At 38.1% G+C, this 17,923-nt stretch overlaps 1 protein-coding gene across 5 annotated transcripts in view; it reads left to right on the top strand.

Annotated features, from left to right (window-relative positions):
- DPP6 (dipeptidyl peptidase like 6) overlaps positions 1-17,923 on the top strand; it is a 936,540-nt gene that overhangs the window by 748,129 nt on the left and 170,488 nt on the right. For all 5 annotated transcript variants that reach the window (XM_075212137.1, XM_075212136.1, XM_075212134.1 and 2 more), the window contains one exon: positions 162-256. In XM_075212137.1, the coding sequence (XP_075068238.1) occupies positions 162-256 (95 nt within the window). The remainder of the gene's footprint in view (positions 1-161; positions 257-17,923) is intronic.

Raw genomic sequence — 17,923 nt, 5'->3', positions numbered from 1 at the left:
TGTGATCCATCTGGTGATTTAGTGGTTTGCCAAAACTAGAGTATTAGGTTAATTTGTAACTGCAGATTATTTTACTGATTGATTGTTTGACCGATTGATATTAGTCTGGTAGCTCCTGTATGGGTTCCCATTAACATATTTTCCATTTTGTGTTTTTCTAGGCAAAGAATTATTATTTAGAACGCAGCAAGGGAATGTGGTGAAGCTGAACGTAGAGCGGAACGAATCCACGTTATTGATAGAAAAGAAAATGTTTGTAAGTATTAATTCAGTATTTTTTTGTATTGGCTTTTATTCTTGGCAGTGGTGGCATGTTTCAAATGAGAGGTTTCTACCACTCCTGCGTGTCTTACAACAACTAAGCCAAATAGTTTGGGGTAGACTGCTCGTACAGGGGCTCATGTACAGATGGGCGCTATCTCTGTCTAAAACGGAGACGGAGATTGCATGCTAACAACAGAAACATCTGACACGGGTATGTTGAGCTGCATGCATCTAAGCTGATGGTCACCACTGTCAGTCCATAACTTACACCAGTCACACCCGTCACCTAACAGATGCATATGTGCCTAGTCTCAGTCTGCTCCAACCAGCCACCTCCTATCCCTGTTCTGCCTCTTCGATTGTAAGCGGCACCCAGTAGCCGTAAGCACAAGATGCAGCTCAATCTCCCTATGGCTGCAAATGTAACTAGTGCTTTGTGGGCATGCGCAGAAGTAAAAAGGTGTATTATACACTGTAATCACAGTTTACGTCCATCTCTGCTTGAGCCCCTCAATGGAAGAAAGGTAAAAAGAATGACCATACCTGCAATCTGACAGATTTTCACAGTGCAATAATAATGTGTGTCTGCTTTTCCCACAAGTGTGGTAGTCTGGACTTAATTAGCTGGAGTTGAAAAAATGCTTAACATAAATTATAATTTAAATTAATTATATAAATATGATAATTTATCGCAGGTTATTATAGTTGGAAAATAACAAAGTACCTGGAAACAAGCAGAATTAGGCTGTTACCACGCTGTAAGAAGCCAGGTTGGCGGGTATCAGGTACACTGCGTGGCATTACATCCCTTGCAGTAACGTGTTCCCCATCTACGAGGCTTTCTAAAACATATTTAGTTTCAGTTTCTGCAATGTGCATTTTCTATCTTTTATAGAAGATCTAAACCATACCAACTCTCCTGGAATGTCCAGGAGACTCCTGAATTCCGGGTACATCTCCCGCACTCCTGGGAGAGCTGGCAATTCTCCCACATCCTGCTCATAGTGAGCCTAAATGATGCAATTTGCGGTGAATCGCATTTTGGTCCTAACCCCCGCTACAGAATGTTGATTTCTTCCCAGGGGCGGGGCCAAAAAGGATCAATGTTCCGCGCCTTGCCCCCTTCCATCCTTGCGCCCTCCCTCCACGACCCCTCTCTAGGATCTCCCAGAATCCACAGAGAGAAAGTTGGCAAGTATGATTTAAACCCATAATGTAAAACTTTGTTTTAGAAGGATTTCAATGAGTTACAATAAAATGCAAAGTAAGACTAATCTGTACTATCCTGTGACCCAGTGGGTCCATCCCCGCAACTCCCTATCCCCCAACCTGAGTCTAAGGTAGCAGAACAATGTTTATGTATCAATTCTGACGCAATTAACAGGTTGGCTCTCTTCTCGTTGGTATTTGCAAATGACAAAAGTCACATGTGATGTTGGCACAGGACTAAGTACCCATACGTTCTGTATAAACAATGGCTAGATTACATGGGTAGAGGTGCTGATGTAAGAGTCCCAGCACTGTATCACCTCTGCATACTGTATCTCCTCTGCATACTGTATCATCTCTGCATACTGTGCCTGATGTCTGGTCCACAACCTCACAGGCACAGAATAGTTTGCACAGAGAACTGAGCTATTCTTCAGCTCTGTGATTAGACTACATTTGCAGCTCATGTCTAATATGGTAAATCTCAGACTTACTGCCACAAACATTTACACTCTCTATAACATATCTCTGATCCTAAGGATTGAGTCATAGACAAAACTGGACAGGAAGACACAATTTTCACTTAAAAGCTACTTAATGTCTATGAACTTTCAGAAAAATGACATAAAGGGTAATCACAAACCAGAAGAAAATGCTTAAGTACAGGGTACTAAAGCCTAAAGCCTTGGTCCTGTATTTCATTGAACAGCGGCTAGCCCACATACAGAAAAGAACGCCTCCATATGGCAAGCTACTCCCATTAGAAAGAGCAAGACTTTGTATCCTGCTGTCACTGCCAGTTTCACACAATATGCGGAGCAGTTGTCCATCTAAATAGGCGCTGTCACATATAAATAGGAATCTGTCAACACAAAAGCGGAAGAACAAGATTTTTGCAGGTCTGCATTTATTACAGTTCATATGGAGAATGTAAGATTTGTTGCAAAATACACAGTGATTTATTTTTGTTAAGGATTAAAATAGAGTAGGCAGGATAAAGGTCTAACAAACACAGATACACTGAGAATATACCCTCGTACTCATGACGCACAATCTTTACTCATTAGCCTTAATGAAGAGAAAGATCACCCACACAGGTTACAGGGAGGATTGAGTGCATAGCAAGTGAGCACAACTAAGTCTACGGACAGGAGCCAGACTATAGGAGATTATCTCATTACTATACAGTATCTATTCTATGTGGGGGGATTTACTTGAAGAGATTTTCCATCTTCAGATGTACTGACTTGTCATGTCCTTCTGCATCTTTTACTAAATACGTTGTTTCATCTTTCCGGCATCTTATTTGCTATTAGCGTCATATTTATGTCATCAGAGTTGTTCATTTTGTTGTCCTTGGAAACCACACAGCTTGTTTGTACCTTCTGCACTGGACACAATTGAAACCTGAGACCAAATTCTATGTCATATCCAAGGGCAGCGAAAATGTGATTTAACTGATTGCAAAAAATGCTGGGCTTAGTAGAGCAAAAAGAAGGTAAAGCAATATCACCTTTAACATTTATTTATATCATCATCATCATTTATTTATATAGCGCCACTAATTATGCAGCGCTGTACAGAGAACTCATTCACATCAGTCCCTGCCCCATTGGAGCTTGCAGTCTAAATTCCCTAACATACACACACAGACAGAGAGAGACAGACAGACTAGGGTCAAATTTGATAGCAGCCAATTAACCTACTAGTATGTTTTTGGAGTGTGGGGGGAAACTGGATCACCCGGAGGAAACCCACGCAAACACGGGGAGAACATACAAACTCCACACAGATAAGGCCATAGTCGGGAATTGAACTCGTGACCTCAGCGCTATGAGGCAGAAGTGCTAACCACTTAGCCACCGTGCTGCCCATAATGTTTATATAGCGCCAGCAGATTCCGTAACACTTTACAATTGGGAACAAACAGTGATAAAACAAATCTGGGTAATACAGACAGACAGACAGGAAAGAGGGCCCCGCTCGCAAGATTAAAATTTATGGGATTTGTTATAAATGTTGCAGGAGGGTATGCTCAAGCTAATAAATTAAAGTTATCTGAAGTTGCAATACCTTTTTATATATGGATGCAGGTTGAATTCCCCTTTGATGTGATAGTGGCCTGTTTGACATCACCCCTTGATGGCTGTCTCCCTATCTATTGTCTATAACTACTGATTCTTCTTGGGTGGTAGGATATGACTGAGAAACAGCTTGAATGAAACAAGATGGTTTGATTATATCTACCAATGGGCACCAGGAATATTTGTCAATGTGGACTGCCAAATATTCAGTGAAATGGAGCGTGGAAATCAATACTTGCATTACCTCTATTACATTACATTAGGCAAGTCTGACATTTTCAGTGTCTCCCTACAGGCAGCTGGTGTTGTGTTTCTGTATGCAGTACAGCATTACGTTGTGTTTTCTGCCTCTACTCTTGTAATCTTTGCGTGTTTGAAATACCTTGATGGACGCTATGTGCTGGGAATTCCACTCGCTCCAGTAACAAAGTTTACTCTCTGATTGCACACACCATAACAATTGCTCTGTGACTTGTTCAAAAGTTCCAAATCCTCTTGTATTTTGTAAACTTTCAGGCTAAAGTGTGAAACACGGTATTGCATTAGACAGCTGAGATGTCTCTTTGTACATTTATTTTCTCCAATGGATGGTGCTTTTGAAATGACTTTACTTAAGGCTTATGGAACTGATTGCTTCTGTCTGCCAGAGAATGCCAATCTTCACAATCTATTTCTGTAAACAGAAATCACTATATTTCCTCATTGCGAAAGATAGTCTGTTCTAAATTGAAATATGTGCATGAATGTTTTAAAACCAAGTGTTAATATCTTGCAAGATAAATATAATTTATTGGTCATCCTTTCTAAATTCATATTAATTAGTAGACAGAAAAATATTCATCCAGCCCTACTTATGAGTATTGGATTTATAGTTATATTTTCTGGCCCTAGTTCACATCTATTTCCAGATGTTATCCAAAATGTGATTATAACAATGAAAGCCTTGCTAATGTATGATGCAGGAGTTGTGCTATGTTATGTGAGGAAGGTATAAAACCTCCTATCATTAATACTACTTTCACATTGCAGCCCCATCAATATCCTGGTTATATGAACCCTGGATATTGCCGGGTGACCAAACCTCGCACCCCGACAAATTTCTGGGTCGACCAGGTTCACATTGAACCGGGGTCTGCCCGGGACTCTCTGGTAACATCACAAAAGGAGCTGTGATTGGCTCATCCTGTGATGTTGATTTTTTTTTAACTTTTCCATAGGTTTCGGTGAGATCCGGGTTCAAAAATCCGGGCTATAAATTATTTTATTTTTTTAATTACCTGAGGCTTTGTTCCAGAGTCCAGCAACTTCTCTGGAGGTTTCCATATTCAAACCGAGCTCGGAAGTTATCCTATAATCAAAGGACTTTTGTATTTTAACAAAATAAAAATGGAATCAACCCTTTAGTAGTTTGTTATTTTACCAACTAGCTTATGGCTCAGATTTTCCACAGTGATCCCAGCTTCTCCTGTGGCCCTTGTGCGCAAGTTAGAGGATGGGTTTGAGTGGCTTAGATGAGCTACTGACGGAAAAAAGGCAGATTTGGAAACTAGCTAGCGTACAAATAGGCGGCACACTTTAAAAGGAAAAACGTATTAATTTATTCCACCTGTCTGTCATTGCCCACCTCAACCCTTCTCTCTTCATGGCACAGAAATTCATTACAAAGCTTTGCACAATTATTAGTTAACCATCCTTGGTTAAAGTACTTGCCCCTTTTTCAGTTTTTATATCTGAAGGGTGCGTGACTGCAGTGTTTCTCCAATGGATTAGAAATTATAATTCTGCTGGGCCCCATAACAAAAGTCCTTAACATTATACACCATAGTTTCTTTTAGGAAGTGATTCTTCAATTTGTCTTTGACATTATACAGCATATCCCGTTGTTTGCTTCAAAAGAAGCCGTATAATCTTCTGTCAGCAAAATCCATCTGTAACTCTCTTTGTCAGAACTATCAACATCCATAGCTGTGGTCTATTTCACCTGTCAAACCTTTGAAGGTGTTTCATGGAAGCGCAACAGATCCAGTCACTGAGTCAAACACAGGAAATCTGGGTGGCTTAAATAAATGTATCGCTTTTTTCAGAACAATAAAAATAAACATTGGGGGCTCTAGAGTTCTGGATCTTTATTACTTCCAGTGACACACAATTGTATTATATCTTAAGCAGCTCTAGAATACAGCCAAGTACAATGCAAGGGGTGAAAATTAGTATTCTGTTTTGCACATAAGTTAAATACTGATTGTTTTTTCATGTAGCACACAAATATGAAGTTTAAATTTCAGTGTACAAATAAGCTATTAAGTATTTGTGTGCTACATGAAAAAACAGTCAGTATTTAACTTATGTGCAAAACAGAAACCTAATGTGCATCCCTTGCATTGTAACATGGTTTTGTCCAGGGGACTTAAATAAGAAACTTCTTAATTTAAGATCCTTAATGAATTAGGCCCTAAATGTTTTATGTCTGCAAAGAGGATTTGCCATGCGGTTTCACAATTTTCAAATGGACTTTATTGTCAGATCATAGTGCGTTATAAAGCAAAAAGAGCAAAGTGAGCTAAACTTTAGGTTTTCAAAGGAAACAGAATAATCCCATAGTAAGGTATTAATTTATTAGCTAAGTGTATACAGAACGCTCTGCAGGTATCTCAGGTAGGGACTATATGACATGCATAATTGAAATTACATTGCCTTCAGCACTTATACATTTACAAGTCCATTTGAAACCGTGGGTTTAGAATCCTGATTATGCACTGCAGGATAATGTTACAAACCTTTGTGTTCTTTCAAAGCCAGTCTGGCTATAAAATGCCCCAGTGAATATTTTAACATTGTTTAACATATAACAATATTACCAGTTATGTGACAACTTAGACTGACAAAGATTAATATCACTGCAGCATAGACACGTGGCAAAGTCATTGCTGACCTGGCAGAAATCAAGTAGGTACAATTCAGAATGAGTGAAATGATTATTGTGAATAATAGAACATCCATGGATTATATAGGATTGTTTCTATTTAATTGGCTATAATGAAAGGGCAGAAACTAGTATTACCTCTCCCCCGAAAACCATTATATTGCGGGCAAAATGGCTGTCTAAAAACTGATAGAGTTTATGAAAAAAACGTTTTTTATATTACCTTTTGCGGAATCAAAGTCATTCACACAGTGCAAAACACCTTGGTTTTGCATCCATGCACCAAGACTATATGTCCAGCACACATGGAGGTGTGCTGGACGTATAATCCACACTGAAGAAATGCACCACGGTGGCAGAGAGGGGAAACACCTGAAGAGACACACTATGAAAAGGGTGTAACCATTAAAAGTCCAACCTCCTACCACTGAAGCTTTGTTTTAAGTTGTACCAAGCGTACATAGGAACGCACCTCTCAGCTCTACCTGTACGGTGCACAATACATAGGATTTCATGCAGCACCTTAGCCAAATGTTTTATATTTTTTAGTGTATGTTACACACGTGGTGCAGCCAGTACAAGCAAGTCACTTTCCTAACACATGTAAAGCACACGGTGACCACACCTACTGGTCACACAATGATGGCCCTGAAAATCCAACACAAGTTTGGTTATTGGATTTTCTTGTGTTGTGGTGTCTAAGGTGCGTTGACCTTCTACACAGTTTTTTAAAAAATGTTTAATCATAGCGAAGGGATTGGACATATTTAATGCTCAACAGAGAGTGTCCTGTATTAAGTTCATTTGTTTTTAGCATACAATAATATTAGACTTTATATAGCTGGTAACTCATATTTTTTTTTTGCTTTACCAGCTCTTCCCACCCGATTCAGAAATATATATATATATATATATATATATATATATATACATCACACAAGACTGCGGATGTTGATATACCACCAAAGGTTGGCTGCATCTAACTCATGTTCCACCTATTGATCAATACTAGCCACGGGAGACCCAAAATTACCCAATTAATGACGATTTAAGCTCATAATAGATAACATTTCAGCATTGGTGTCTGAAATCTGTTTCGGGCCCCTAAGGGTGGACATTTATCCCATGTGCAGTTCTTCTGTGTGATAACTTCCTTAGTGCTACAGCGCTATCTAAACACACGCTCTTCTCTTCCACTTTGTTTGATCCATTCTACTCATCATTCACCCTGTAGCCTTCATTCTCAGTTTCTCCAGCTGATTATTGGTTACTGTACTTCAGACGTGATGTGTTTTTGTGTGACTAGTACATCTAAATGTTTTTTATGTGTATTTTAAGTGCATATTTCAAGTCTTCTAGACAGGAACACAATGGGACTTAATTTTACTACATAATAGAACAGCAAGTGGAAGAGCTTCATTACTCCAGTTACAAGAACAGCATGAGTCAGAAAGATCAGCACTTAAAGTTTCCTAATAGTCCACATTGACAAATACACAATAAAGAAGAAAGATCACATCATGGTTGCTCATTAAGGGCTCTGAGGATTTTACTGCAAACCCCATTACTATCTTGTGAATCTTAATATGTGTTTGTATCGGATGTGCATGAGTTCTTAATACCCGAACATCTGGTTTGCTTATTGGCATTAAAAACTTGCTTTGTATATATGGAGTAGAGGCATAAAGTGTCTGTATTACTACATTTTCTTTCAGTTGTATATTCACAAAACTTGCATAACCATAGGTTTAGTTTAATACTTCTATGTACATTTTATATATAATTTCAGAATAGAATAATTTCAAGTAAGCCATAATGCAAATTAATTCACATAGAATATATAAAGAAGATATAATTAACTGTCAGTTATGTTATAATATACATCGACAGACATTGATTTTAATCATATTTATCCTCTGAGTGAATGCTGTATGTGTGTGTGTCTGTGTGTAAGTTTACTATTTTGCTGTCTGTGTATATTTATTTAAATTTGTGTCTTATAAAGTATAATGTTTAATGCCTCCCCTACCGCAAATTATTATGGATATTAGAAGTTAACTCGGAGTTCCATGACCTGGGAAAAGTAGAGCAGAGTGAGCCACCGTGTGTAATGGTTTTGGTTTTAGCAAAACCAAGCTGGTGTATTGTTTTTTATTTTGGATTTCACAAACAATATAAATGTAATTGAAAAATGGTAAAAACACATAAACCCTATACAATTTTAAGCAGTTTTAATTGCTACATTACTATGTCTGTCGTTTACATCCATTTACAGCAATTTAAAGTCTATTTACGGATACTTTTCTATTATTTGAGTGATGCCTTGTTACATTACTATCTGCTTTGTTGATGGAAGTAGTAATATAGTCACTCAATATATACATTCTATGAATGTATAATCTTTTCCTATCTTTTGTCTTCATCTATTCTCATCATCAGAAATATCCAAATATTCAGCTATATTTACGTACAGTTATTTACAGTCAAATTACATCATCATTACATTAAATGAATGCAGAATACATTCCTATGTACAGAAGCACCCATTACATTCCCAGACTTGTGTAACACAACAGATCCGTCACCAACCTTATACACCAGGGTCTGGTAAAGGGGCATCTGCCCTCCGGGCTGGTCCCATAGTCAGCTGCCTTGGGCTGGGTCATGGCATTTTTTTCCCTTTAAAATATTCCTATAATGGCTGCTGACCGAGTCTCGCCCAACCGGGGCTAAAATTTGCCAACCAGTCACTGTTACACAGTACCAGGGCATCACATGGACCATCATACACATCATCATCATCATTTATTTATATAGCACCACTAATTCCACAGAGCTTTACAGAGAACTCATTCACATCAGTCCCTGCCCTATTGGAGCTTACAGTCTAAATTCCCTAATATAGACACACACTGACACAGACAGAGAGGGAGACAGACAGACAGAGACTAGGATACATTTTTGATTGCAGCCAATTAACCTACTAGTATGTTTTTGGAGTGTGGGAGGAAACCGGAGCACCCGGAGGAAACCCACAGGGAGAACATACAAACTCCACACAGATAAGGCCATGGTTGGGAATCGAACTCATGACCCCAGTGCTGTGAGGCAGAAGTGCTAACCACTAGGCCACTGTGCTGCCCAACTTGGCCTACAGATGTATGCGGTGCTCTGAAGCTGGATCCCACCACCAGCGATAACAACTGTCTAAGACGTCCAGGTTTTGCTGCTCACTGATTGGTCCATTTATACTATATAATCTGTACATTGACCGTTGGGAACTATAGAATGTAAATTTTGGATTTGTCGGATTAAGCCGAACCCGAACATCTCTTGTATGAAATCACCCAGCCTGCCACCTCATGCTTTTATATGGTCATGTAAAGCCTTGTTCACGTTTAATATCCTTATTATTGAGAGGAGAAGGTACAGTAACCCAAATATATTATGGGTAGTGATCTCTGTGTGAATAGCGAATTCTGGTTGTATTATTTAGTATTCATTATGAACTATTATGCATCAGACAAATAACATATCCACTTTCTATTGTAATGGATATTATCCATCACTTTAGAGTTCTGTCTCCATATACAAAGGACGTGGAAATCAGAGATCGTCAGTAAGAGTATATATATATTATTTTGTAGATAAGTATTAAGAACACTTACAAATCATGTACTATATGTAGAAGACCTAACCCCATGTGTCCTAATCGTATTCTTTTCTATATGAGAGAAATGTAAAGTCACACTGGACTACTGCAAAATGCTTGTGTAATTTTCTGTCATTCCAATTTTCGGAAACTCAGAGACCTATGGAGAAGCCCTAAAGGTCTAACATGTGGGAATAGAATAAAATTACATATATTTTCTTTCATTAATCCAGTGTACCTTTTTCCTGCAGTATTTCCCAAATCACTACTACTTCAGAAATAATGCATGTCTACCGCATATGGATTATTAACATTTACAACAGTTCTAATGACTTTTTTCAGCCTCTCGCCCTCCCCTGTATTCTTCTTTTTTCATTTCAGTTTTCTACCAACTTGCTGATTCCCAAAAAAACCTCAAACTTTAAGGGCTAGATTTACTAAGCTGCGGGATTGAAAAAGTGGAGATGTTGCCTATAGCAACCAATCAGATTCTAGCTTTTATTTATTTAGTACCTTCTACAAAATGATTGCTAGAATCTGATTGGTTGCTATAGGCAACATCCCAACTTTTTCAAACCTGCAGCTTAGTAAATCTAGCCCTAAGTCTACTCTTAGTGCTAAACTTCTATATATGCTATTTCCAAAATATCTGTCTTTCAGATATGAATAAATAATCTTATGCAAGGGAAAGCATAGTTTAAGTGAAACCATATATTGACAAACTGAATAGATATAAGTTTGTAAGTTTTTATAACTTTGGGGTCCATATAACAAGTTTGGGCACTATGGAAGATTTTCTATTTGAGAGATAGAAAATCTTCCATTGCCCAATTTAACTATAACATTTTGCTGGAGCAGTTGAGTGTTGCTCAGCACCCTGGCGATTCTGGCTGTTAGCAGTAAGAGGACTAGCCAGTGACGGACTTCCAGTTCCACTTTAAAGTTAAAGTTAAAATAAAAAAAAAGAAGAAAAATAGTAAAATAAGCCAGAGGAGGTAGTCTTCACCAGCCGGGGCTTTGTTAAATATGGAGAAACTCAGGTTTTTCTCTCTTTCTTAAACATACCCCATTGTGAGGCATGACACAAAGTAAAATCTGCAATTAAATTGTTATCATTTTAAAACACATGTGTGATGTAAACAGCAGATCTGTCAAGGAATCTTCCATCAGATGTTTTCATTTGTCTTGAACGTTTGCAATTTAAATCTAAGTAGCCGATAGAGGGTATCACTTACACACCACTTTTTCCAGCTTCAAACACATTATAACACTTTCATGATACTGTGCAAATAGATTGAATATTATATCAATGATATATGGACGATTGTGTAAAAAGGTCTAACTTTGTATTGTTCTTATCAGCAAGATTCCAAACAGCCAAAATCTATCAATGATCCTATCTATCTATCTATCTATCTATCTATCTATCTATCTATCTATCTCTCTTTCTGTTTGTGTGTACATATATTTATTTATATATATATATATATATATATATATATATATATATATATATATATATACATTCTCTCAAAAGCTACATCTTGCATCTACAACCTATTTATTGAAGAAACGTTTCTTAAATCGATTATTAGTATTTACAAGTAGAAATTATATGTCAGAAAACTCAGAAAAATTAAGAAAGATGTTCAGCTTCATTTAGAATATGATAAATTTGAAACAGTTCTACAGGCAATAGAGCAGTGCTTTAATTAATTCATTCCCTCCTGCATATGAATCTATATATATATATACAAGTTAACCCGTGCATGATACTCATGCATTCTAGTCAAATCAAGCTACTTAAGGTGTTAAAAAGGTTCTTGTCATGCATTTGGGCCTAGCCCAGGCCTCCTCAGGGGAAGAGCATTACTTCCCGACGAAAGCGCCCTTTTTTAACGTGGTTTTGTCCACATGTCACCACCTCATCATTCTTCTCCATCACCTCATCCTTCATTTACATCGCCACATCTATCCAGATGTCTATCCAGACACAGGGATCTCTCTCAGCGTTCCTGAGTATCACACTCCTCTCGCTCTGTCACCCCCGGCAACCACCAACCACTCCCAACTGTCACCCCCAGCAACCACCAACCACTCCCCACTGTCACCCCCGGCAACCACCAACCACTCCCAACTGTCACTTCTCCTTCAAGAAATATATATATATTTTTTTTAAATCTTTATAAACACTTTTAACAATTAACAAATTAAAAACATTTTAGTATACCAAATTTCAGCCCTTTCTGAATTTTTTTTTTACACACACACTAAGAATTTAGTAGGTCAGTGTATAACTCCACCCAGCAGGTGGCGCTGCAGCTTGGTTTTATTTTTTCCACACACACACACACACACACACAGGCAGACTAACACATGCCACTAGGCATTTATATTATAGATATATATATGAAACAATTCAGAAAATGTTTTTTTTTGTAATTTTTCTGATTTTTTTCTATCTTTGTCTAATTATCACAGAAGGGAGAGTTCATTCATCATCATTACCATTTATTTATATAGCACCACTAATTCCGCAGCACTATACAGAGAACTCATTCACATCAGTCCCTGCCCCATTGGAGCTTATGGTCTAAATTCCCTAACATACACACACAGAGAGAGACTAGGGTCAATTTTGATAGCAGCCAATTAACCTACCAGTATGTTTTTGGAGTGTGGGAGGATACCGGAGGACCTGGAGGAAACCCACGCAAACACGGGGAGAGCATATAAACTTATCACAGATGGTCGGGAATTGAACTCATGACCCCAGCGCTGTGAGGCAGAAGTGCTAACCACTTTGCCAGCATGCTGCCCATAGCTGAGGGAGGGGATTTTTTTGTGGCCACCTTCATTGGCTCTCCACCAATCAGATGCCTTCCTTTCTGATACTGATTGTTCCTCTGTGATACAAATCGCCAGCAAGTAACTGTCATTTTGTTAGGTGCTAGGGGCCCAGAGTTTCTTAACTCCAGTCCTCACACACTCCCAGCAGCTCATGTTTTCAGGATTTCTTTAATCATGCACAGGTGACTACTTGGCTGGGTCCGTAATTATCCTACCTGTTAGACAAACAGAAATCCTCAAAACATGATCTGTTAGAGGTGCGTGAGGACTGGAAACACTGAGATAGCCTGTTAAATAAAAAACGTAGCGAGTTTTATGACTGAGTATAAGAAAAATACATTAAATTAACAATATACATTAAAAATTCCACCCAATATCTTGAAACGGATATATCTTGAGATGGCTATTTCTCTACAGCTGTATTGGAGTGCACTGAAACATACTGCAAGATTTCACTGTAATACAATGGGGAATATAGATTATATCTAGGTGAAATTGCTGCACTGTAATGCTGTGATGGTATTGTGATGCCAGCCTCATTAAATAAATCTATAGAGTAAAATAGTGAAGAATAGCCTGAAATATCGCATGTACATAATAATAGATTGTTAGAATAGAAATGTAAGGGACAATCTTTTTCTATATTTAGGGGAGAATGGCACAAGGACAACATATGCCTGTTAAATAATGAGGCACGTCAGTTGTATGCAGCTGCTGATCCATAGATCCTAGGTAATTATTGTAGACCTGCTGTGTGGGCACATGCACTGGACCATTCTGCTTAGATCGCGGGGCTTTGAATCATGCTGCTCTCTGACAGATGTAATTTTACAGAGAAACCTTTTTAATGTATACACACATTACCACTTCTCTTTATAAACACAATTATTCAATCTGTGTATCTGTCACCGGTATACATTTTATCTCAGCTAGCCCCACTGCAATAAACATCACGTCAGCTTAGAGGGAAATTGCAGAAAAAAATGCAGCCCGAATAATTTGATATATAGTCGATCTCAGAGTTGAGCTCTGTCACTCACCCGGACTACATCAATTGGCAGAACATACTGAGAGTTGTCCTTAAACTACAGAGAGAAAAAGATGCCGCTTGACTGTTCCTATCCAGTAATGCTCAGGAAATGGGACGTGGACTTGTAATGACCTCTGTCTATAGCTATCTAGTGGACTGAAGCAAGCTCTTATTCCAACAGATTGAATTGTTCCAATTATTCTTAAAGGAGAACAACCAAGTGTGTGTTTTTGGATATTAGGATAAATATACTTTTCAGCCTATTGTTTTAATGTTTTGAATGCAGATTTCCATTGTTTTGTGGGGCCTCTTACTTTTGAAAGGCATATTTTCCCATTGTGCATTTGTAATGTAACTATTGAGATGAAGGTATAAGAATTTTCCTTTGGTAATTACATATTAATAAAATAGAGAGGATAACATGAATATCCTGGATAGTGCAAACTGTGCTGCAGCCTCTAGCTCACTTGGCTCCCCAATATGATAGCTCAATATGACACCTTTTCCATGTATAGAAATAGCTGTAGTAGTTTGCATTAATCCCTCTTCTCCTCTGTGCTGTGGGTGGACGTCTTCCCTGCATCGGGGCCCACAGCTCGCTAGTTCCAACCCTCTACATCTAGCGTGCAGTGGGTCCCATTATCTCCATGTTCCCCGGTGCACCGCACCTGCCACACTAGTGGTAGTTCTGCCACTGGCCTCCACCAATTATATACATGGATCTTTATCTCTGGCCGGCCCCTTTCCCCTTTATAATCATTTAGCTCACCAACGTTATAACATGTGACGTTCCCAATGTGGGTACTATTGGCAATGGAACATGTCATTACATTTGGCAGGAGGGAGGTGACTCAAAATAATGTTACATTGCTATTCCAGATCTCCTTTGTTGGAGACCGATTCAATGAGGTGTCATAAAGCAGGTACTTTTAAAGGTGGGATTGTTCTCTCAGTGTGTTGCAGAATTTTTGTTAAATTTTAATATTTCAAAGAGTAACATGGAAAAAAAACAACAACACATTTTGTCATGCTTGTTCGCCATTAAGTTGGAGTGATGCTTTTGTTTATTATTGCCCAATATAATGGCAAACTTTTAGCATCCTGCGGACAAGACTCTGATTGTCCCCATCATTTATACAGTAGCAGGTGAAGAGTATTACAGTGCTTACCCATTTTCTCCATCCAAACAAGACAGCTTTAATTATATATTAATGTTTTTAAGGGAGCGTACCTTTACTGGAAGGCCATTGACGGACTCCATAACAATGATTTATCAATCATTGTTGGGACTGCATTGTGAGTGCTGGCTTCAGAAGATGGACGGACCATATAACTATCACCTGGGTCACCCAGGGCTGAAGTTAGTACCTCGAATACTGATAGTACAGTCATCATAGTGATCAACACAATTTCATGTCTGCTAATACAGCGTTTACTTTCTAGTGGTTTCAGCCAATCACAGATTACTTTTAAACCACCAGTGGGTACATGTTCTAAATCAAACGGTGACAAAATCAAGTAGCTTCCACTGTATATTACATATATTAAAAAATAATGCAGTATTCCAGTGGCGAACGCAGAGGGGGTTTCTGAGTCTCCAGAAACCCCCCCCTGCGCTAACTAAGTGGCCGCTATAGCTGCACAGACAATACAGCAGCCGGGGCGCTGTCAAAGATGCTTCTTAGACAGCGCCGCGGCTGCTGTATAGGACAGCGCTGAAGAAATGGAGCTGCTGCTCATGCGCAGCAGCTCTCGCGGGGGTGTTTGGTTTTTTTGGGTCGGGGGGAAACAATCCTCCCTTCGCCCCTGTATTCTGCCTGCATTCAAATGCATTTGATATGTTATAACTAGAAATTTTACTTGTGTTTAATATAGGTCCTAATGCGTATTTAACAATCAAAGATGTTGTAATTAAATAAAAATAAAGGTTACACTCAAACTAGAGCTACCACAATGGAATGGAACACAACACAAGTAGAAATACATACTACAAACATTAAACAGAAACATTAAAACCACATCTAGAAACCACCAGTGGGTATAAGGCCCTTCACGGCAAAATCTTTCCAAATTTGCCTCCCGCCATATAATATATATAAGAGATGACATGTATACTCAGTATTGTTATCGCTGGAAGACTCATACATATTATTTTTCATATAATTGTTATTATTACTGCTACAGTATTGTAGATTGAGTAGCCTAATTACACACAACATAAGCACATTACACAATACCTTCCCACTCATGCAGACGTTGGTTAAGAACTGCAGCTTGTACATACATATTCTTTTCTTTCCTCTCTGAAACCTTTACTGTATGTATAAATTTCAGCACCACTGGGCTATTTATTGTTTTAAATTTCAAGCTGTTAATGGTCCCTGTGATACAACAGAAGTAATGAAGGCTTCATTTTCTTCATCTGTTTCTTGAATAAAAATGATAAGGGGCCGTTACAGAAAGGAATATAATTAAATACAGAGCAGCCTTTGTAGCAGCCTTCTTCTATAATAAGTGCCCAAAGCTTTATGAAATGAACTTCTTTTTTTTATGTGTCCAGCCTTAATGCTCCCAATGTAATAATTACATTATTTCATTTAGATGGAGAAAACATATGTTCATTTACTCTATTCATTTATATTCATCTGTATCTTCTAAGTGTATATTTGTAGCATTAGTTAGAGTATTTTAATAGCAGCTTTATGGTTTTATAATATACATGTAATATTGACATTGGTAGAAACTTCTGTAAATAATAACTGTATATGAGTTTGGATGTCATTGCTTACAATATAAATGTGATCTCATTAGGAAAAGTGTGTATAGGGTGATTCAAAAGTCGCAGTACACCCTTTTATTTCAAAAACTCTACAGGAAATTGGGAAACCTGAATACTCCAGTAAGGTATGGGTGACGTGGTCTATCTTTTACGGTGTGTACCAAACATGGGCGCCATCTTGAAATCGGCCAATCGGCCCAATTCCTGTAGAGATTTTGAAATAAAAGGGTGTACTGCGACTTTTGAATCACCCTGTATTATAAATAATATTGCACCCACTCTTGCAAGTTATTACACAGATTAGTAGTCACCTTGGATTTCAGTGACCTGTATGTAATCACCTGGCCTACAGCCTTGTGCTTTAATATGACAAAGCAAAGATAAAGGTTTCCTTGCAGCGCTTGTTATGGCAGTGTTCATAAGATACTAATTGCAAGAGGTCTGCACCCTCAAAAAATACAGAAAGTAGAGAAAAAAACGGTGTAATTTAACTCTGCACTATCTCCAGGAATCTGGTAAGGAACGTTTTCTATTTGTACATCGCGGATTATTCCCCCAATCTATTCACACCAGTTTGGCCGCGGACTCCGCTTTTATAATCTAGGATATTAAATACTGGACTTAATTATTCTAAGGATCCAGCACTAACATTTGTCCTGACGCTTCTATTATTCTTGAGAATTAAAACAGCATTATTATTATCTGGATTTGAGAACTTTCTACTGACCAGTCACATTATTCTAAATAACTGTTGAACAAATAGGTGCACCTATATATTTTTTTGTGGTTCTTTTTGAAGTCCAGGGGCTAGATTTACTAAGCTGCTGGTTTGAAAAAGTGGGGATGTTGCCTATAGCAACCAATCAGATTCTAGCTATCATTTTGTAGAAGGTACTAAATAAATGAAAGCTAGAATCTGATTGGTTGCTATAGGCAACATCCCCACTTTTTCAAACCCGCAGCTTAGTAAATTTAGCCCCTAGGTGTTTAGTGTTTAATGTACATCCTGTATAGTTTTGGTTGTGGATTTACAGTAATTGTGAGGTTTTTTTATCGCTATGGTTAGCAAATTATATATTAAGGAATAAATCAAATTGATACATTTTTTTAATATATCCGCAGTGCACAGTTG

Source organism: Mixophyes fleayi, chromosome 5 (genome assembly GCF_038048845.1).
Source record: "Mixophyes fleayi isolate aMixFle1 chromosome 5, aMixFle1.hap1, whole genome shotgun sequence".
NCBI classification, from domain to species: domain Eukaryota; kingdom Metazoa; phylum Chordata; class Amphibia; order Anura; family Limnodynastidae; genus Mixophyes; species Mixophyes fleayi.
The sequence above is the reverse complement of the archived record's forward strand: the minus strand, read 5'-3'. Positions and strand labels throughout refer to the sequence as shown.